The sequence below is a fragment of the Lepisosteus oculatus genome, chromosome 11, assembly GCF_040954835.1.
Source record: "Lepisosteus oculatus isolate fLepOcu1 chromosome 11, fLepOcu1.hap2, whole genome shotgun sequence".
NCBI classification, from domain to species: domain Eukaryota; kingdom Metazoa; phylum Chordata; class Actinopteri; order Semionotiformes; family Lepisosteidae; genus Lepisosteus; species Lepisosteus oculatus.
The window spans coordinates 12,897,890-12,920,224 of NC_090706.1; the positions used below are offsets into that span (position 1 = coordinate 12,897,890).

The window sequence follows — 22,335 nt, forward strand, 5'->3', positions numbered from 1 at the left end:
CATGCAGAGGGCCGGGCACAGAGAGGGGAGCAGAATGGCAGAAAGGGTTAGAAAGGCGTCCAAGGCTTGAGCTGGCAGAGCAGGCAGGGGATGGAGATGAGGCAAGAGTGCAGAAATTCATGTACCTCTGAGGCTGAATGGAGGCAGAAGGAGGTGGTGAGAAGGAGGTGGAGAGCAGGACCACGCTAGTTGGAGCTATATTGGAAGGACTGCAGATACTGCTGAGGAAGAAAAGGCATGTCACCTACCACGTAGAAGGCAGGGTGAAACAAGGCATGCCGTCAGAGAAACCCATCCCTGCCAAACCCCTGATGAAATTGTGGGAAAAGTAGTGTTTTGAAAAGGGGTGTTTGAAAATCTGAATAATAAATGCTGATGACTCATTTACCACTCAGTGAAGACCATGTGGATTTTTTTTCCCACTGTGGTAAATTTGATATCTTCATCTTAACCTCATTGCTCTGACAATATGCCAGACAGCAGACTGGCAACGAATGTATTCGTTTCTATTAACAGGCACTGCAGGATTGTTGTTAAAATGTATATTATTCCCAACAAAGGCAATTAACGTTTGATGTTTGTAAATGTTTCCTGACAATCACCTGTAACCTACAGTGTGAAGATTCATCATCATCATCATAAGACACAATACTGATGAGAGCTTTTTAAGAAATAAAAAACACTGTACAACACAATATATTACAGTACAGTATTTATATGTACAAAGAATAGTGGTGGGAAACAGTATGCCGACTTACTGAAAACAAGCATAAAACTAAGTCAAACCTCAAAACATTAAGTCTTTAAACAAGTTTTGAAAATATCAATATTCAAAGAGTCTCTAATTGATTTGGGCAACATGTTTCAAAGATATGGTCCTGCACATAAGAAAGCTGGCTCTACTGAGCATTTTGTCAAGCTTGGTCTTTATCAGAGCTGGAAAACGTCTGTATCATCAGATCAAGACCAAAGGCACGCATATGATAAATCCTTAAAATAATCTGGACGTATGACCTACCTACACTATAAAGGACAAAGAACAAAGAAGCAAGTTTTGAGTAGGGGAGAAGGAATAGGGTCTAGGACACAGATAGTTGTCTTATTTTACATATCATCACAGTTATATTGGAAGCATCAACAGCAATAAAAAAAAGGAAAATTCAAACTTGTGAAATCAGAACCGAACATGGTTGCCATGGCTGCAGGAGTTCAGAAACCGTTTATTAATACTATGGATTTTGTTGTGAAATAATTGCACAAATGCACTACATTGCTCAGCTGAGGGAGGGAAAGCATACTGCCAGTGCAAGCAAATTATTTATATTGGAGAGGATGACAGAAGAATTCATGTAATTTCATGAGACTCGAAAATAAACGAGAGCCGACTTCCTAATCTGGATTGTCTTCCCCAACAGTTACTCACAATATTGTCCAACTACTTTCACAGACAGCAGCTCACTTGTGTCCCAGGGAAAGAGCAACCACAAGAAACACATTCTTTGCGGCAGTTACTTTATCATAATGTGTGTTTCATAAAGAGCAACAGAAACCTCCACCAAACTGACTGAATTACATTAAGTGGACCTTAGAAATTCATGGGACTATTTGATAAAGTGACTGATTTAATTTCTGCCGAGAGCATGGGAAAATGTGAACTTGCTGTGAATACGCCCATGTCCTTGCCCATCGACTGTAAATTTCAATTTAACAAATTACTCTACCAACTGTGCAAGCCTAAATATGCTGTCTAGCATTCTGCAAGGATTACCAAATGCAGCTTCGGTGGTCTGCTTAGTATTAAATGGGTTCTTGGTTTTATATTGCACATTGTCTGGTTTTACATTGCAAGTTGGAAAGTTTTTATGTTATCAAAGCGTTATTAAACCAACAAAAACCCTTTAAACCAAATCTAGTCTAGTGGAATGAAAAAAGAAAGGTAATTAACTGAGAGAGGACAGGGGGTTGTTGGAACCATGGGGCTACATTGATTTAGCTGTAAATATACAGTATGTCAACATACCGTATAGTACATCATTCCCTGATAGAAAGTTCAAATATTGTATTTATTCTTACATGTCATAGCCTGTGTCTTATGTGCTGTGTTGCTTTTTATAATATTTGACTTGAGAATGCAGTTTTGAAGGGTTTACCAAATATTTCTAATAAGCCTGTCTTAAGAGGTGAAATGAAGAAAGCAAGAAGGTAGCATCACCTCTGCTCCGCCCCCCAGTCATTTGTGTTAATACTGACCTTTAACAGGGACCTTTGGTCCCTGTTTTCACAATTGAGGTTTAAGGACTTTTGCATATTTTCAAATTCCTTCCAAATTTCAAACAAAATACCACTATTTTGTGAATGTGGCATGGAATATACACCAGAAAACTGATATTAAAAGTAGTACCATTGCACCGTACACTAACTGCATAACCAGTGGTTACAAAGTCAGCCCATTATTGTAACAACGCGCTCCTTCGGGACCCTATGCAGACGACACAATCCCGGAATGAGTGAGGAAAACACAGGGGAAAAAGCATGCAGGTGTCGGGAATTAAAACAGATAGTGCGCAGGTGTTCTGGGGGGTGGGGCAAACAATCCAAAACAGTTTCCAATGGGAAATACCAAGATGAAGGCAAAAAGTCCAAAGTCGGGCGGTCCATCTGAGATGAGGACAAACAGGATTAAAAACCAGAACAGGATCCGGTGGAGGGTCGGGGGGGAAAATGGGGGAACGGGACCAGACGCTCAGATCCCGGACTCGCTTGGTACGGGAACCAATGCAGAGCCCGGAACTGAATGGGCATCTGGCTTTTAAGGTGGGCTGGAAGGAAGCTGGAACAGGGGGCAGGTGCACAAAATCAAGTCCGAAGTGAAAGAGCCGGAGCGCCCTTAAGGGGGAGGGACTGCAACTGTGACAATTATTAGTACAGTAGTCAGCCTGAATATGTCTTACATTTCATGAATTTATTTTTGTAATATTGTATTTTGTGTTATTTTTTTTTACTTAGAGCACCGCACAGTGGCACAGTGGTTAGCCTTACTGCCTTGCAGCACTTGGGCCCTGTGTTCAACTGGGGTGTTATCTGCATGGAGGTGTGCTCTGGTTTCCAAAGACATGCTGGTAGGTTAAATGGGTTCTGGGAAAACTCCCTGAAGTGCGTGTGCCTGTGTCTGTGTGTGCCCTGTGATGGACTGGCATCCTGTCTAACGTTTATCCTGCCAGGACGGGCTCCAGCTCCCCCCGTGATCCCATATTGGTAAAGTGGTTTAGAAAATGGATGGATGGATTATTACTTAAATGTATTTGTGTTTCTTGCATCACATCTAATCTGCACAATACTCTTAGTGAAAAACAAAATACATTAAATAAAGCAGCACAAAAGGGGCATGCTGTGTGCTTATTTTGTTCAAATTCCTTCACAATGTAATCTGGATGTGCAGCAATGGCCATTTATGACAATAGCCAAACTTAAGCATTATATGTTATTTGCACATGCAAATACATATTCATATTTAAATAAACTGATGACTCCAGTTAACTGTCTTTCTCATTATGATACAGTGTTAGTTTGGGTCCTGCATGCAGAAACATTTTTTTTTCTGTATCATATCCTAGATGGAAAATTAGGTTCAGTCCCCAATTGCCTTTTGACCGATGGATGTGTAAATAATTTTGAGAATAATTATGCTGCAAGGCAGAATGTAGAAATACTGACAGAACAGCATGTGACACATTTTGTTGTAAACACAGCACGGCATTCTACTGGAAGAGAGAAATGACCATATTTATTAATGCTGCAAGAAAACAATGGTTGATCTACAGGAGACTGATAAAAATGGGTAAAAGATGTTTTAGAAGTTTTTATTTATAATTCTATAATGAAGTATAGTATAATTATGTGATTAAATATAATAATTTAAATAAGAAAGACAATAAAGCATTATAAGGCTTGCTGCTTTGTGTGAGTAAATTATGCACATACTGTATGCTGACAAGAAGTTTGGATGTGTGCAGACAATGGTTAATTAACTCATGGGAATTTGGTTCCTGAAGCAGAGCCTTTCCGGAGTTGACCTCTCTGCCTAATGTATTCTGCTGCCATTTTATTCCAGGGACCTGGGATACAGAGAATGAACAATATTGCAGAGATACAATAACTGGAATACAATGAAAAAGGAAAGTGACAATAATTAACTTCTCTCATTCCACATTGTGACACGTCATGTGGTATTCCATTCGGTTCTGCATACAATCACATAACAGATTCAGGGTTTTCCATACTGTATATTTTGTGATTTAAAATTTAAATAAACACTCTGTATGGAGAACCATGGAAGTAAGGGGGCATAGTTAAGTATTACTGTGACTATTTCAATATCTAACACTCTTTTACATCAATTAAATCACAAAATCTCAGATGAACTAATGACAAGTCTTTGACCCTGTCTCCATAGTGGCCTGTAGTAACTACTGTCATTATTCCTGCTACCATTCACAGGCAACCTGCGTCAATTCCTCTACTCCTCCATCTCAGACGAATGCAGTGAGTTTCAGCACCATCTCACCACTGCTTTGTCCTACTTTCAGAAGGCCTTAAGCTCTGAGCAAGGAATCCCTCTGGAATTTAAACAGTTTAAATCTGTAATAAAGTTCTCCATATGGGCTCAGAGCTCATGTAAATAGATAAGCAAATTAAAGTTCAGTTCTCTCCACAATGGTGTGTTTGAGTTTTTCAATTACCTCACAATACGATATCTTTGAGGCTTTACAATAACTACTAGCAATTCCATTGTCCCTGCATCCCTTCACAGGAAACCTGCCACTGGCACAAAATGAGCAAATTTATGAGCTGTACTGTACTGTAGGTCCCAACCCACACTCTGGGCACACTATTTATCAATTGAGTTAAACAGCAAGTATAAAGTTCTTGGGACAAGCAACAGCCATAGTGGATACATACACATTACATGATATTCTATGTCTAGATTTTCATTAAGCAGAATATTTGTATATAATCTCAAGATACTGTACATACAGTAGGAATATTTTAACTTTCAGAATGTTTGATAGAGTTACTCATGGTCAACCAAAACAAAAAGTGCTGATAAGAGATGAATCTTCAGATTAGGGTGATATAATAAGTGAAGTGGAAAAAAGATTAATGTTATTGCCTCTTCCTTATTTGTATTCTAAATTATGGTAGCTAACAGACAACTAACTTTATAAACTTGTCAAGTTTGCAGATAATACATGGACAACACAGATGGATTAGAAAAAACTGTAGAAGAGCTAATTAAATTAAAAAAGATTTAGATACACTTCAAAATTGGGCCAACACCTACTGTACACAGTATGAAGTTTAATGTACACAAATGCAGTACAGTATATTACTGTACATGCAGGTAGCAATAAAAACTAAACTATATACAAAAAGGAAAACAATATAACTAGTCATGAAAAAGAGTAAGATGTTTATGTTGATTCATCATTTACTGTACATCTGCTAAACTGCATACAGTTTTGGTCAACGTTATATGCAAAAGATATTGCTGCTAGAGAATCAGTTCACAGAAGAGCAGCAGATTCATTTTTTTCATATTTCATTGAGAAATATCCTGGAACAAGTATTCATCCAAGTTTCTCATCCCGCTGTTATGAAAGAAATCAGGATATCAGCTTCAGAACATGACTGGGAAGCAGGTTCCATAGTCTAGTTCCACTAGAAATCCTCTTTCACACAGTTGCCACTTGTGTCCTCTACTTTGTGTTTCACTGTTCATTCTGAAGAAGTTAACTGGACTGACACTGTTAATCCCTCGGAATACCTGTATCTGTTTCTCTTGCAGTCTTTGTTCCAGATTAAAAAGAGTTTCTGTTTCTTCAGTCTGTTAGTGTCAGACACTTGCTTACGTCAGAATGTAAGTGGTTGCTCTTCTCTGGACTGATTCAAGAGCACAATAAACATGGTAACCAAAATAGTACACAATATTCTATTGCTTCGAAAAATGCAATTTTAACCTAACACATTTAACTAAATAACCAAACATTTACCTTTTTATTGCTTTCCCCACACAGCAGGACCTTATTAAACAATCCACCGTCTTCACAGTCATTAACAAAATCATCTCAATGGATTTCTTTATTTTCATTTTTCAGATTTTCATTTTTTCCGACACAACCAAGTAACAATACAACAATTAAAATAAGTATTCCTCACTTCACACCCACCCTCTTCAGTGGTATTCACCTTCATGTTTCTTCCAAATGATCCCTAAAATACGATCCAATGGCTACAAGAAGAGACCTGTTTTGAGAAATCAACCACTTCTGGAAAGTGGAAAGTCCCAAAAATGTCATAAGATACCTGCAATTACATACAGTACAGTATGTAGTCATACACATAATATGGTTAAGATAACAAATATTAATAGAAGTCAAACTCCCTCTAATAAACCCTGTCTATGAATGTATGAACTTATTCGGATTTATGAACCTCTTGCTGGTGTATATTTATTTTTTCAATAATAGTGATATGATGGTGATATTAAAATCCATCCACAAAAAGCCTTCCTTCGATGGCTATACTTATCACGTCAAGCAAAATAATTGGGGCCAAAAAGTCAGATAATATCCAGGGGGTGCTCAAAGCCACTGCTTTTACCTGCCTCCTTGAGTTCAGACAAGGATATACAGTAGGTGCCTCATCACAGCTGCTTCTGCAGGAGAAAGCCTGAGTAAATGAAGAAACTAGAGTAACCTCATACACCTCATACCTCATACCCTCATCAAACTATACTTTCGAGTAAAAAATGTAAAATGCATAGTTTCTCTATATGAGGTCTGCCAATAATTCTGTGCCAATCTGACTGCAGGGATATCTGCAACTGCAGGAATATCTGCAAAAAGTTCAATAACCTAAAGGCTCAAGACTAGTAAGTGGCTGTGTCAACAGCCATTCATTTGTTTTTACTACAACTACATAGATGATCGCTAACAATCTTCCAATAGCTTCTGATGCTGGTTCTCTCTCTATCCTCTCTATCTCTCTCTATTTCTTGATCTCAGTACTGCTTTCAACACTGTTAAGCATGAGACTTTCTCCTCTTGAGACTGTTTTGAGTTTTTGACACTGCTCTTAAATGGTTCTTACCTCACTGATCGCTGTCACTTTGTCTCTCTTGGCAGATTTAGATCTAAAATTGGACTCTAATTGCATCTCTGACATAAAAACATGGATGACTCAAAATTTCCTTCATCTAAACTGTGAAAAGACTGAAGTCATGCTTATTGGCACCCTTTTAAAAGTGGCCCTTTTAGCCAATTTCAGTGTCTGACTCTTTCAGCTTTTTGCTTGGGGTGGAAGCAAACATAAAAGTAACATTATAAAAAAAATACAAATGAGTCCAGTGACTACAGCTCTAGGCTCAGACTTGCATTCCAGCATCTCGATCATGTGTTCTTTAGAATCAACAGTAAAGACAGGATACAAGTGAAAACTAAGAAAGAGTGCATTTAAAATGGAGCACAGGAGGCTGTAATGTACACAAAGTGTTGTGGGAATATGGATACCCAGCTATGCTGTTGAAGATGATACCCTGGTTTCTTTTAAGAAAGAACAAGACGAGATCCTTGCAGTGAAATGAGCTAGATGGTTACTGGCCTTTTAATAGTAACTGTTCTGACAGTTACCTCTCTAAACGCCTTCAAATCTAGACTCAAAACTTTCTGTTTTAGAAGGGCCTTTACTTAACTGGTTCTGTTCTTTACCCCCTCTGCTCCTAGTGTATTCAGTATTAGTATTCATCTACTGTCTCCTCTGTATCTTATGAATTTTCTATTGTTGTCGTTGTTGTTCTGTGAAGCACTTTGAGAAGCCACCTTTAAGGGCACCATATAAAATAAAGTTTATTATTACAGAAGATACACAACACAATGTCTAAGCAATGAATTTAATTCTTCACTATTTGTTCTCGTTTCCAACACAGTGGCCTGAGAAAAAGAAATATCGAGAAAAGCCAACTCTCTGAATTCAGCTTGAATTCAGTAAGTTTCCCAAGGCAAGATTGTTGCATTTGTGAGGCAAACACAGTATAATGGGGCCTTTGACTGTGTCTTTAGAATGCAGCGTTCATCTACAAAAGCCACAATTGAGGTTTTAAAATACCTCTATTTCAGCTTGAAAATACACCCAAAACATCTCATTTTGTAGCAACAGAGTGTTAAAATGTCTGCAGGGACTTACACTACAATGATTTATCAGTTGGTACAACAATACAAAAATGTTACCACTGCGTCCTCTGTTTTCACAATTTGCGTTTGCAGACAACAGACAGCTATAATGGAGTGGTCCTTTTAGCCAATTTCAGTGTCTGACTCTTTCAGCTTCTTGCTTGGGGTGGAAGCAAAAACATAAAAGTAACATTAAAAAACATAAAAATGAGTCCAGTGACTACAGCTCTAGGCTCAGACTTGCATTCCAGCATCTCGATCATGTGTTCTTTAGAATCAACAGTAAAGAGAGGATCCAAGTGAAAACTAAGAAAGAGTGCATTTAAAATGGAGCAGAGGAGGCTGTAATTTGCACAAAGTGTTGTGGGAATATGCATACCCAGCTATGCTGTTGAAGATGATACCCTGGTTTCTTTTAAGAAAAAGCAAGACGAGATCCTTACAGTGAAATGAGCTAGATGGTTACTGGCCTTTTAATAGTAACTGTTCTGATGTTCCTTCCTTCCACCCAGAAAATAAAACAATTAAACAATTAAACATGTTCTTGAATACATAAAATATCATTTTGTTTTAATATAGCAGCTAATTGAAGGTTTACCAACCAGGAATAAGGAATAATGGAAAATGTGTTTTTAAAAGAAAAACTCAATGTTTTGTAAAGCAGTAGGTATACATTTTTTTTTATTTCAGAGTGACTGCAGAGTTTTGTTAAATAATTAATTTCAAATGTTTATTTTTGGTGAGGATCGAGTATCATAGGGTGTTTTTAATTCCTGGACTTATTTTCCATTGTGCTAAAACCAGTTTTAGGTTAATACCCAGTCAAAGATTGCAAAAATGGAAAATGCAAAGATTTTTCCCTGACATAAATTGTTTTTACCATGTAAGTAATGGTTTCTAGTAGGATGAGGGTTTATACAGATTGTAAGAGAATCTTCCTGTGTTTACAATACCTAGGCATAACGACTTGCACACACGGCACCAGAAGTCTGATACTGTCTGCCAGTCACCTTGATTTTCCATGTTTAAGTGGTCCCTCAATGTCATCCTTCTGGGATCAAAGATGTTGGTTCCCTTCCATGGAAGATTGTGCATGCCTTCATTTCACTTTATTTGTCTCCAATAACACAACCCACAGCTAACACTAACACTTTTATATCCTCTCCACTACAGCCAGTTTATTATACTTTTTAATAGGCACTACATACTACAGAATTCATATTCACTCCATATACTTGTCACTGTCTTAAATAGCAGGCACTGGAAAATGCAACTCCACATCATCTATTTCTCAATATTCACTTCGTTAATCATCTTACGCGACAAAACACTGGAACACTGACTAAATCTTTAACACCCAGTCCTCTATCTGGATGTTATCTCTTCCTTGATGTTAGAACAGCTACCCTTATGCTTCACATACAACCACTAACTTTTTTGATCACTAACTTTCCTAGCTGATCCTATTTGGCCACAGACGCCACTGTACAGTCAAAACGTGCATCTCTGACAAAGTAACAGATGGTTTGCTGTATTCCCTCTCTTATCTCCCGCACTGAGAGTGCCTGTCTTTCTGCTGATGGTAAGTCACAGGGGATATTCAGGACTTAACCTGTGTCATCTTGACTCCCATCTCTCTTGCCTCTGAGAGCAACGTACGCTTCTACAAGTGGTGCACAAGTCCTTCAAATCTTAACACCTCCTATCAGCCCTGATTCGGTTGGCCTGCCCTGTTCCTCCAGAGCACATGATACCCCGATTTAGCCTGGATAACCGACTGTCGAACAGCCGCCTGTCCTGTGCCTGTGACATCCCTCAGTGCAGAGCTAAAAAAAAAATTCTTAAGTATCCCTAACTCGTAGCATCCCACAGGCCAGGAATCCAGCTCAATGTGCCCCTAAGAACTCCCCTCCTCCCAGGCTAAACCCCAGACACAGACTCTTCATTAGCCCAGAGGAGTGACCAATTTCACTCCCTCAATTTCCAATTTCACTCGCTCTGAGTGGAAATTATTTAGACAGCTTTGAGTAATTTTGCAGCCTTAAAAGCCAACCATCCTGACTCTACGTCAGGATTTTGTAACAACACTATGTTACTCGCTGTCCTGTAAAAGGCTGCACTCAATGTTCTAAATGTGCGATGGTGATGAGATATTAAAGTGCTACAGTGCAGCATACTCATTATAACACGTTGCTGTGGTAGTGTGGTCGTGTCACTGTGCCACTGCCACAGCAGTGATTCAAGTTTCACTGGGCTGGAAAAAAAAAAACTGTGCACAGGCCAAAGGTGCAAAAACAAACAGAAGTGGAAGCTCTTTCACATCTCTTCTAAAAATAGGCGTTTGATTTTCTTTATAACAAAAATAAACATTTGATTTTATTAATGAATCGCTTGACTGCTAAATGTTTACATCCATTAACTATTGAGTGAATTAGTGTAATGGAAAGCAAAATTAATAACCTTACTAGATTTTTATCACTGTATATGTACTGTATACATGCCTGTTTTAATTTGTTGGCATTTATACTGTATTTGTCACACTGTATTCATGAATGGAAATAGCAATGTAGTGCTATGAACTACAATATTAGTAGTTGCCTAGTCAATGTCTAATGTTTAAACTGCAAATTGCAATATTAACATTAATACAATCGTGAGAACACATGTGGCTATTATTAATTTTTTGCCCAGGTTCATTGAACCTGCTCATTTTGCACCCTGTCATAATTCCAGATTAGTAACAGCCATTTACCTTAATGAAAAGTACAGCTAGTGAAGCTGATGGAAGTTTTAACAAAGCAGCAACAAAGCAGCAAGATCTACAAAGACATTAAGAAATCTAAATAAATAAAATGCCACTTCTGACATTAACACCAAAACAGCACAAAGTATCTACTGTACAGTATGTGCTGTGCGCTGATGACTTCTCTTGTCCCTGTGTAAAATGAATAATGACATACAGTACAGTATGTAAAGAGAGAAAACGTAGTACCAACATTTACAATGTCCCTACATGCCACAATTGTCTTAATGTCATGCTGATTGTAAATGCTGTTTAATGTGCTGAAAATCTGCTACATGACCATTTTAAGCAAATGTAAATTGGGCACATTTAAATGGGTTTTCAGGAGGCTCTCACTCTTTCCCAAGAGAGAAAGAATATTTTTTAGATTAAAGAATAATTTCATGTTCTAAGAAAACATGAAGAAGGGGCTAAATCTGAGTGCATACTCTTTAATTTTATCCAACAGATGACTGATCTGATTGGATGTGCAGATTACAACCATCTCTCCTGGCCTTTCCAGATTCATTTGGCATATTTCACTTCATTATTAAAGTAAACAGGAATGTGCACTTCCCAATATCTCAGCAAGTACAGTATGAAGAAGCCACAAGCCACAAATTAAATACTGAGATTGTTTAATAGCAAATACTTCAGAAAAACATCAACCTTACAGTGAAATTATCCTCACTAAATTTTTTTTATGTTCGAGAGCTAAAAAGTATTCTTCCGCTACCTTCTTCACTATCGGATTTATCATTTAAAACAGTCTATACCATATATAACCAATCAGTTTAGCTTTAAATTATTAAATGTAGTGTTGAGAAAAAAAACTGTCTGTAATCACAAACATTTAAAACATGAAACCATTTTTGAACATGTGCTGAAACTATTGCTTTTTTGTAGTAATGTACATGTTGAGACACACCTTTCCCCCAAATTCACAAGACACATATTTAGGGGGTACAAAGGCCCCCATGATAACATTTTCAAGGTAATCAAGTCATAGAAGCACCCTGTGACTTTACTCATTTTTATTATTTACTGTTCATTTTATTTTGTGTTCAATTACTGAAAAGCAGTCACATGTGTAGAGCAATGAAATATACCGTGTTTACAAATTCATTAAAAGGCAATTCTCTCGAATTTTCTGTATTTCTGTTATTGGAATTGCTTTTTTAAACAATTTTTTTTTTCATTTATTGTCATATCATTTCTCTCCCCCTATTAGTCACTTCTCTTTGGCTCTCTACCCCCTCTGTGATCAGCACACACTCCTGTTAAGCACTGAAGGGTAATGAACCCTGGAGTTCTCTCCTCCAGTCCCTACATCCTTCTGCAGTATAATGAATGGAAATTCTCCACATGCTGTATATTCAGAGAACAGCTAAGACAGGTTGCTTCTGACTTACATAACCAAAACCCTTACATAACCAGGGGAGTGGATGTACTGTATATTATTATGTTGTACTGTATGTTTCAGATTTATTGTCAAGAATGAGTCCTAGCACAACGCCCTTATGGTACCTCCTCCTCTAACTTTCTTCTTGCTGCAGTTTAATGAAAACATGCTCACAAGCCTACTTGCAGCAGCGCAAAAGGAATCCTTTAACTTGTTGAAGGTTTAACCTTATAGAAAGTTTAATGACAGTAATATTACCAACTTGTAGCTTGATGTCTTTAGATCTTAGAGACTAACAAAGGATGGTTGAGTCTGTTCTGAGATGGAAGACTTTTAAGGAGAATCAGATTTGTGCCGCACGGGGTATTGGTGAAGAAGTAGGTGGTGCTCTTCTCTCAGGACCAGAATTTCTGAACCAATACTACAATGTGGTAACAGGGGAAACTGAGCTGTAGGGAGTGCTATTATTTAGATGAAACATCAAATCAAAATCCTGATTCCTTAGGCATGAAAGAGTTTTTTGAAAAAGCAGAGATGGAGTGTACTAGCAAAATTCCACATAAGCATTGTATGATCTGTGCTCTAAAAGTTTCACTTCTCTACCTGATCTGCTGTGTCGGGGGCCTACTGGCTGATGGGTGCTGTACTTTAGTAGTTCAATATGGATGAACAGTCTTAGGGATCTGTACCAGGACCAATGCACTACTTAATTTACTGTATACCAAATGATCTAGATTCCAGAAGAGTTAATAAACCTGTCAAGTTTGCAGATTATACTTACAGTAATATTATACTAAAGCAGGTGGACTAGTAAACTCTCTAGAAAAAGCAAATGAAATTTAAAAAGATTTAGCTAAAATTAATTACTGCAAACACAGGCAGATGACTTTTAATGTAGACGGGAGCTGGGTATTGCATGCAGGTAGTAAAAAACATAATCTATAAATACAAAATAGGAAACACTAAGCTAAAAGAGTGACTTATATAAAACGATTTAGGCCTAATTGCTGCTTTGGAATCAGTCCAGAATACAGCAACCAGACACATTCCGGGACTTAAGGGACTGTTTTACACTGACAGGCTCAAAAAACTGAACCTTTTTAGTCCTGAACAAAGACTATAAAGAGACCTACAGTACTACAAGTATTGAAAACCCCCAAAGACAACTCAGCAGATTTCTTCCAAACAAACAGTGAAACAAAAGACAAACCACAGCGTATTAAAAACAGGGGACACTTACAGTTCTTACATTACCCGACAGGCTGTGAGAGTGCAGCGGGACCTAGCCAGCCATGATGTTAAAGCTAATTACATTATTTTTTCCACAAAATGGCTGTATAAGATCCTGTCAATTAACTATCAAACAGGCTGGGTGGGCTGAACGGCTGCTTTCCATTTTTCAACATTTCTTATGTTCTTACATTCTAACAGTAAGTAGGGCCTTTCCTGTGTGTAACACTCATTTGGAATGAAAAGGGCAATATACTGTAACATAAGGGACTTAATTTAACCATTTTGCTAACTACATATGATTCCAAACTGAGAGGTATAAATGGCTGATATAAGTCTGAAAAATCAATGGGTTCCAAATGGGTCCCTGTGGCACACCCTGTTGCTTATGTTAACTTGTCTTGTTTGTTTAACCAATTCCATATACAGTATATAATTACTATATTCCTATATATAAAAAGATCTCCATGTATCCATTTTCTAGCTGCTTCTTTTAATTCAGGGTTGCAGAGGAGCCAGAGCCTATGTCAGCAAGCAACAGGTACATGGCAGGGTTCACCCTGGACAGGATGCCTGTTCGTCACACACAGACACAAACATACCAGGGTCAATTTTCTCAACAGCCAATCAACCTACCAATATGCACCAGCAGGAAACCCATGTGAACATGGGGAGAATATAAAAACTCCACATAGACAGCACCCCAGCAGTAGTGCTTACCACAGCACCACCATACCACCCCTCAAAAGACTTTACTCATTTACAGTATATACTGTATAGTGTATGATGGTTCTCAAAATTAACAAAATTGTGTAAATATTCTAGCCTTACTTTACTGTCATGTCTATACATTTAACAGTACCAAACGTACGATGAATTGGTCTAAGTTGTCCGGGTTAAGTTTTGACCCCCTGAATACTAAAAGCTCTCTTCCTTTCTGACAGTAGAAATATCCTGGCTAGGGGTCTATAAATAACCGATCATAACCTTAATCAGAACACCATCAGGACTCAGCAACATATTATTCTTAAGCAATGTATTAGTCTAAAATACTTAGTGGACTAGGATGTCTAAGCAACATATTAGTCTTAGACATCCTAGTACCCTGAGTATTTAAGTGCCAGTTTCAATAAAATTACACAACATTGATGGAGCTTTTTGTATTATCTAGAGCACGTTGTTGAATTCTTCATTGATAAAAATCTACGTAAACATTTTGGACAGTCACTATCTCTGCAATATTATTTTTTGTAGTGGGTACTGTAGCTGCGTCAGCATTTGTAGGCTGCAAAGGAACAAGTAAAGGTGTATTCCATGCTGAAAACAGAGAACCCTAAGAAGGCTCCACAGCTGAAACATTGTGTTTCTTTTCTTCTCTTTTCAGCGTGGAATATTATTTTTGTCTTTTTTTCTTAATTGACACAATTTTCCTTTAAGCAATTCACTTAAATTATTTGAAAAATCTGAGGGAATCTGAGAGCTTCAATATTACAATACACTATTATTAGTATTACACTAGTATAACACTAGTATTACAATACACTAGGCATAGAAAAACATCAATGTACACCGCTACTGACATACAACAAAATGTAAAAAAAAACAGCTGCAATAATTTATCAAAATGTTATATTCCAGCACAAAGACCTATTGAATATTTTATATTTCTTTCTGAGATGTGATTATGATTGCTTGGAAAAGTCATTTGTATCCAGTCTTTTTTCCAACCAAACTACAATATTTTAACTGCATGACAGACAGAAGGGCTGAGTTCCAAAGCTGTAGTGGACCTGGTCTGGAAGTGTCTTGTGTGAGCTGACCTGAATAGAAGGTAGTTAGTCTTTCCTCTGACGGTCAGATCCATCAGGCACTGTGACAATGTTTCCTCAATGATGGACGGTGTTCCCTGAAAAGTACTGTATATTCTTAGATCAGAATTAATGAAAACCATTTCACACTGGCCAGGATTAATCAATTTTTATCAGAAAGATTAATGTGAAGGTGGGATTGTATTTTCTCATTGGGAAGAGTTTGATAGACTTCTTTTCTGCTTGTCTTAGTCATCTGAGCCCCATGCGCTGTTGAGCTCTGATTGTGGTCCACTAAATATGAGGCTAGTTTCTTCAAGGTCATGTATAAACAAAAAATCAAACTTTCAATGCAGCAAAATATCAAATGCAGTAAAAAATATTATGAATCACATGGACCTCACTTATTCTACAGTCCTTGGAATGTGAGCAGCTCCACAGAGTGCAGGGTATAGATGCACAGATCTAGTGAAGAGATATTAGAATATTAGCTGACACTAAAATTCATTTATTAGGCAAAATGACATGTCTACTTAAGTAATTTCTAATAAAGTCTGCATTGGGAAAAGACGATTAATCCAAGGCCCGTAATGCATAAGACTGGACATTCCATCCTTATTTAACAACAGAATTGCAGTAATACTGTATGTACTGTGTTGGTATTTTTAATGCTAAAATCATATGGGTAAGACCTCAAATAGAATGCTGTACTGAATTCTGCTCACCTCATCACAAGAAAGATATCACTGTGTAGAAAAGGGTTTGCAGAAAAGTAACTGCAATAACACTTGGTTTCAAAGGAATGCCATACAAAGAGGACTTAAAGGAATTGTCCCTCTTTAGTCTTTCACAAAAGAGATTATGAGGGGATTAATTCAAGTATTAAAATCCTCAAAGGTGCCAACAAAGTCAAGCCATGGGATTTTGTGAGATTCAAAGTTAAAGCAAAGTGCAGAGGTCACAAGAGGAAATTCAGAGCAGGTACATTCTGGTTGTAGGGATGTGGAACAAACCTCTTAGACAATTTAGTACAGAGGGACATGAGAAAGGTTACAAGCAAAAGGAAGCTTATTGATCCAAGGTTCTCTTCTAACCACTTCTTGAAGGAATATAGAGATTTAACAAAATGACTGAGCAGTTTGTTCCAGACACTCACAACCCTTTGTGTAAAGAATTGCCTCCCACTTTCAGTAAAACTGTATGCCCTGTATGCCCTAGGGTAATTCTTTCACTGTTTATCCTCATTTAGTGCATTAGTGTGTTGAAGATCATATGTGGGATGGCATTAGCTCATCGAGACCAAACAAAGAATATGAAATTCCTGCTCTGATATGTATCTTTACTTGTGCTAAAGTATCCCTCTTGTAATTTATAGTGCACTGGCATTCTTTAAATGATCCCCACCCTTAAGATGACCCTGTCTAACCTAGTTCTACAACTTAGATTCTGAGTGCTGTTTAGAAGTTACATGATAACTTTTATTTCAATTTCCATACGCTACAAAACAGAAGCCTTATGAAATTAAACTAGCAATGAAGCAGGTGGTCCCAATGAAAAATGTAATGACAATGGGTCTTTCACTAGAGGTTATAAAATACAGCCTCAAAAATGTGTGTAAATATATTTTTTTCTGGTAAACACTGTCATCTGTATTCATTGATTGGTTTGTTTGAAAGGCGTGCATTTAAACCCATGTGTAGCAGGATCCCCAACTTGCACACTTGAATAGTTCAATACCTTACAACATTATACAGTAGTTACAGTACAAGTCACTTTGTTTGCGTGCAATGATTTAACAGATTTCACAATGCTCTTTTTTCATGTACTGTACATCTACCTCTTCCACTTTTCCAGTCTTTCCAGACCTATTGTATGTGTTTCCACTAATGTTTCTTCCCTGCCATTCTCTGATTCCAGTGTCAACTTACCTGTACACTATGCAGTAGCTTCTTTCTGTTGCATTTTGTTGCTTATATTCCTGGCATTTAGATTTAGGCACTTAATCACCTTTTGACCTTTTAGCTTTCCCTGAGGTATTTCTTTTTTTCTAATCCCTGTGTATCCCTGGCAGATTTTCCATGGATTTTGCAAGAGATACACCAGCAGTAGAGTAATTAATAAAATAATCAATACAACTGCATTTATTATAATTCGTTAAGTGAAATCACACAATGCATTCTTCTGCTCAGGTTCTGTTAAAGGGAAAGTTAGGGTTTGGAACCAGAAAATTATAAATATAGAACTTAAATAATTCATATACTTCACTGTGCACTGTCATCACATCATTGAAATTGCGTACAATCCTATACTTTGTTGTTGCTTCAGCTGTACTGTTCACTGCAATGTGGCACTATACATTAGCTTGCACACATCAATTTTCTAAGTTACAGTATTTTTAACACAAAGGGTAGCATACAGTTGCCTGGATGTTTTTTTAATTATTCATCTTAGCTTTACATTAGCAAAGTATTCAAATTTTACAAGACAAAAACAGCTTCTAACAACGGAGAACAAGCGACTCTATTAATTAATGAGTTGACGTACTGCTTATTAATCGCAGTCCCAATAAAAGTCATGGAAAACTAGACAAGATAGCAAGTGCAAATACTGTACTTGTTTTGCTTGCTATAATTGTGTGATCTGCTACTGAAGATATAGTATACTGGGTTTAGTTTTTACACTAGCATTCTTACTAGAATGCTTTCTAGTGTTTCCAGATACGTACTAGATCTGCTTTCAGTAAAAAATCTCCTTCTGTAGATAATCAAGCTAGAAACAGCTTTTCTTCAGTTTATTTGTGGTTAAAGTATCTGGGAAATCTATATACATCAGTTTTGAGTTTCAATCATATTTCCCCTCTCCCAGAGGATTACTATTCCAATATAGGAATGGAGAGGGCAAGAAAATATGATTTCAAACATTTCAAATGAGACAGATACAGAAACACACAACAGCATCAAAGCAACCCTGAAAGAAAAAGTGTAGTAACACACACTGACATGTAAATAATTTACAGTAGTTAAAAAAATATTCTTGCTCCTTTTGCTTTAGGCATTCATTTTTTTTTCTACAAAGAACCTTTTCATAATCATGGTATTCATAGTATGGGCTCCATACTCAAAAATGAAAAGGGGACAGATTGTTGTCTTTATATGGAATGAAGTTCCCAAAAAACACAGCACAAGTAAAACAAAATCTGTCATTGCAGCCCTATGCTTCAGATGTGGTGGGCATGCGATGGATTGTGGCTCACTAATAACAAAGTATTGATCAAATAAAATCAAGGAGGGAAGTGCAGTGTTTAAAGGCAGAGGTGCCGAGCCCCAGATTTCCAGCTCTGTTTCAAGTTATTTACATCTGTGCATCTGTGTTCTGAAGTGAGCTGTCAATGATCATTCTTATTTAAGTGTCCCCCTTGCTCTCAGATCTTGATGTTAGCACAACACTCTTACAAGAAATTGAAAGGGCAGAGAGCTTGAATGCCTTGAAAAAAAGCCTAGCTTCTTGAGGAAGGCTTTTTCCTATTAGTATTATTCTTATTGTGTGGGTTAATGTACAAACGTCTCTGGTTCCTAGTTGCATAATAATCAATATGTAGCTGGATTGTACTGCTGTACTGATTCATTTGGATGTATTTTAATTGCAATTCCTAGGCATCACAGAAAATTTTAAATCACCTATTTGTCACATTTTGTATAGTGGTAATTTAATGTGGTTGCAGTATGTAAAAAGAATAAGAGAGAAAGAAAGAAGACAAGAAAGAGAGAAAGAAAAACTTAAGGCAAAGTCCTCAGACTGCAACACCGCTTAATAGAACTGTGATAGCAAGATTGGCATTTTCTTACCTTCTCCAGATCATCAGACCAACGCCCATGGACAGCAGCATGATAAGCGCAGCTACAGACACCACCACAATGATGACTACAGGGTTCTGTTCACTGGAGGCCAGAGCCACTGCACACAGAAAGCAAAACACATTCACACTGCTGTCCATCTCAAGTGCGTACCACATATAACTCTGCAAGCTTTTGATGCTTATTAAAACCAGAACTGTGTGCTTTAAAATGTCTATTCTGCTGGCAAATCAGTTACCATCGACTGACTTCACAGAACTCAATGTACTGACAAAACACTGCTGTGCTCACTGATTTCAGTGCTGAAGCAGGTAACCTGTCTTGTCTCGTACAGTAAACAACGGAGTCAGTACAGACAGCATTTCTATCTAAATAAACCAAAAGTGTGTATTGATTATATGTTTCCTACAGCACACATATACAATATTAAAGGTGCTATACGATTATTTTGCGTCTTCAAAGATGTTTTGTTAGAAAATCATTTGATCTTGCTTGCTCTTAATTAGGTCCCTGTGATTCAATACTGTACGCAAACAGGTGCAGATTAATAATTACAGTTTTTAAAGTCAGGTACTCTACAGAGGTAGTGCATGTTGATGGCTGGTACAAAATTATATACAGTCTTTCAACCATGTAACACTGAACTTGAAGAAGAAATCAATAAGAATGACTTATGCTGATCATCACTTTACAAAATAGAAATGTGTTCTCTTGAAATATTTCAAAAGAAGTGATAATAAACGATCCTCTTTCTGAGTTACCATACACAGTCATTTCAACGTAGATCATGTTAGATACGAATGGAGTACAGTACATACAGTATACTGTATGTAGATTAAAGGAAATACATCTACAGTATAGTATTTAGTTACAATACAATTACATGGGAACTTTACTCAGTTATGCATAATACTGAAAAGCATTGATCATGTTAATTCAAGGAACCTCTAAAATGCCAGCAACAATGGAATAATCCACAGACACAAGATGAAATTAAGTTTTAGAGCATTCAGGACCTTAAATGGGACATCTTTCTTTACACAAAGAATTAAGAGTCAGAAACTCCCTAGGCACAATGTGAAAGCGACTAGTGTCAGGTCCTTCAGCCTGAAGTATCATTCGGGTAACAAAAAGATATATAATGGGCTAAATGCCTCCTGTTATTTGAATTGTTTTTCTTTTTAAAGGGCACGAGTCTCTTAATTTTCAACAGGGAAGACATGAAGGGGACCTGACTCAAGTTTTAAAAATTTTGAAAAAAAATCAACAACATGTAGCAGAACAATTAACTGAGGAAGGAACACAAGTGTACACATATTTAAGACTGGACTAACTGCCTAGCCAAGCTTTTTGAAGGTCATTCTCTGAGATTGATCAGAAAATGGCTGGATATTAATGCAGCAAGCATTGGTCAAATATAGATATAAACTGCAAACTCACCCCACCTAAGAAAGAGAAAAAAGAACTGTTTGACATGCAATTTTACGTGCAGTAAATCAAATGCATCAGGTGGTCACAGAAGGTTTCACTGATGAGGTGTTATTAGATCCGAAGCAGTTCTTTCTTTATGATTTCCTGGAATTTTTAAATAAAAAAATAAGTTGTCTTTGAGAAAAATAAGAATTTTAAGAATGTATTTCAGTTCATTTTTACTAATCATATCATCATTAATTCTTCAACAGCTGCATTCTGTCTGCCAAAAAGCTTCTACTAAAACGAATGAGTAGAAAAGACAGAAAAAAGAATTCTAGTTTTTTGAAAATAATAATTTATACAATGATGTTGTATTCATCCTATCTCCATGTTCTCTATGCCAAGAGAACTTATAAGCATCTTCAATCTTTAATGTGTAAAAATATATTATTTGGTGTATGTGTACCTGACCAAGTAAGAGAGACAATAAAGTCCAGAACCACTTTACCGAGACCAATTAACATGGAGCATACACTGGTTTAACCTAACTTGGGTAAGCTATTGAAATTTTTTGCGCACTCCAAATAAAAGATGATTGCTCTAGACCTCCATTGCTACAGTGCCTTGCGAAAGTATTCGGCCCCCTTGAACTTTTCAACCTTTTGCCACATTTCAGGCTTCAAACATAAAGATATAATTTTTTTATTTTATGTGAAGAATCACCAACAAGTGGGACACAATTGTGAAGTGGAACGAAATCTATTGGATTTTTGAAACTTTTTTAACTAATAAAAAAATGAAAAGTGGGGCGTGCAAAATTATTCGGCCCCTTTACTTTCAGTGCAGCAAACTCACTCCAGAAGTTCAGCGAGGATCTCTGAATGATCCAATGTTGTCCTAAATGACTGATGGTGATAAATAGAATCCACCTGTGTGTAATCAAGTCTCTGTATAAATGCACCTGCTCTGTGATAGTCTCAAGGTTCTGTTGAAAGCGCAGAGAGCATCATGAAGACCAAGGAACACACCAGGCAGGTCCGTAATACTGTTGTGGAGAAGTTTAAAGCCGGATTCGGATACAAAAAGATTTCCCAAGCTTCAAACATCCCAAGGAGCACTGTGCAAGCGATCATCTTGAAATGGAAGGAGTATCAGACCACTGCAAATCTACCAAGACCTGGCCGTCCCTCTAAACTTTCAGCTCAGACAAGGAGAAGACTGATCAGAGATGCAGCCAAGAGGCCCATGATCACTCTGGATGAACTGCAGAGAACTACAGCTGAGGTGGGAGAGTCTGTCCATAGGACAACAATCAGTCTTACACTGCACAAATCTGGCCTTTATGGAAGAGTGGCAAGAAGAAAGCCATTTCTCAAAGATATCCATAAAAAGTCTCGTCTAAAGTTTGCCACAAGCCACCTGGGAGACACCCCAAACATGTGGAAGAAGGTGCTCTGGTCAGATGAAACCAAAATCGAACTTTTTGGCCACAATGCAAAACGATATGTTTGGCGTAAAAGCAACACAGCTCATCACCCTCAACACACCATCCCCACTGTCAAACATGGTGGTGGCAGCATCATGGTTTGGGCCTGCTTTTCTTCAGCAGGGACAGGGA

General features: G+C 37.5%; 1 protein-coding gene across 1 annotated transcript in view; it reads right to left on the reverse strand.

The window, feature by feature from the left end:
- The window catches only part of LOC102689868 (ephrin type-A receptor 7), a 258,096-nt gene that overhangs the window by 30,090 nt on the left and 205,671 nt on the right, over window positions 1-22,335 (reverse strand). Inside the window, exon 8 of the mRNA XM_015348878.2 lies at window positions 19,296-19,404. Coding sequence (XP_015204364.2) covers window positions 19,296-19,404 — 109 coding nt within the window. The remainder of the gene's footprint in view (window positions 1-19,295; window positions 19,405-22,335) is intronic.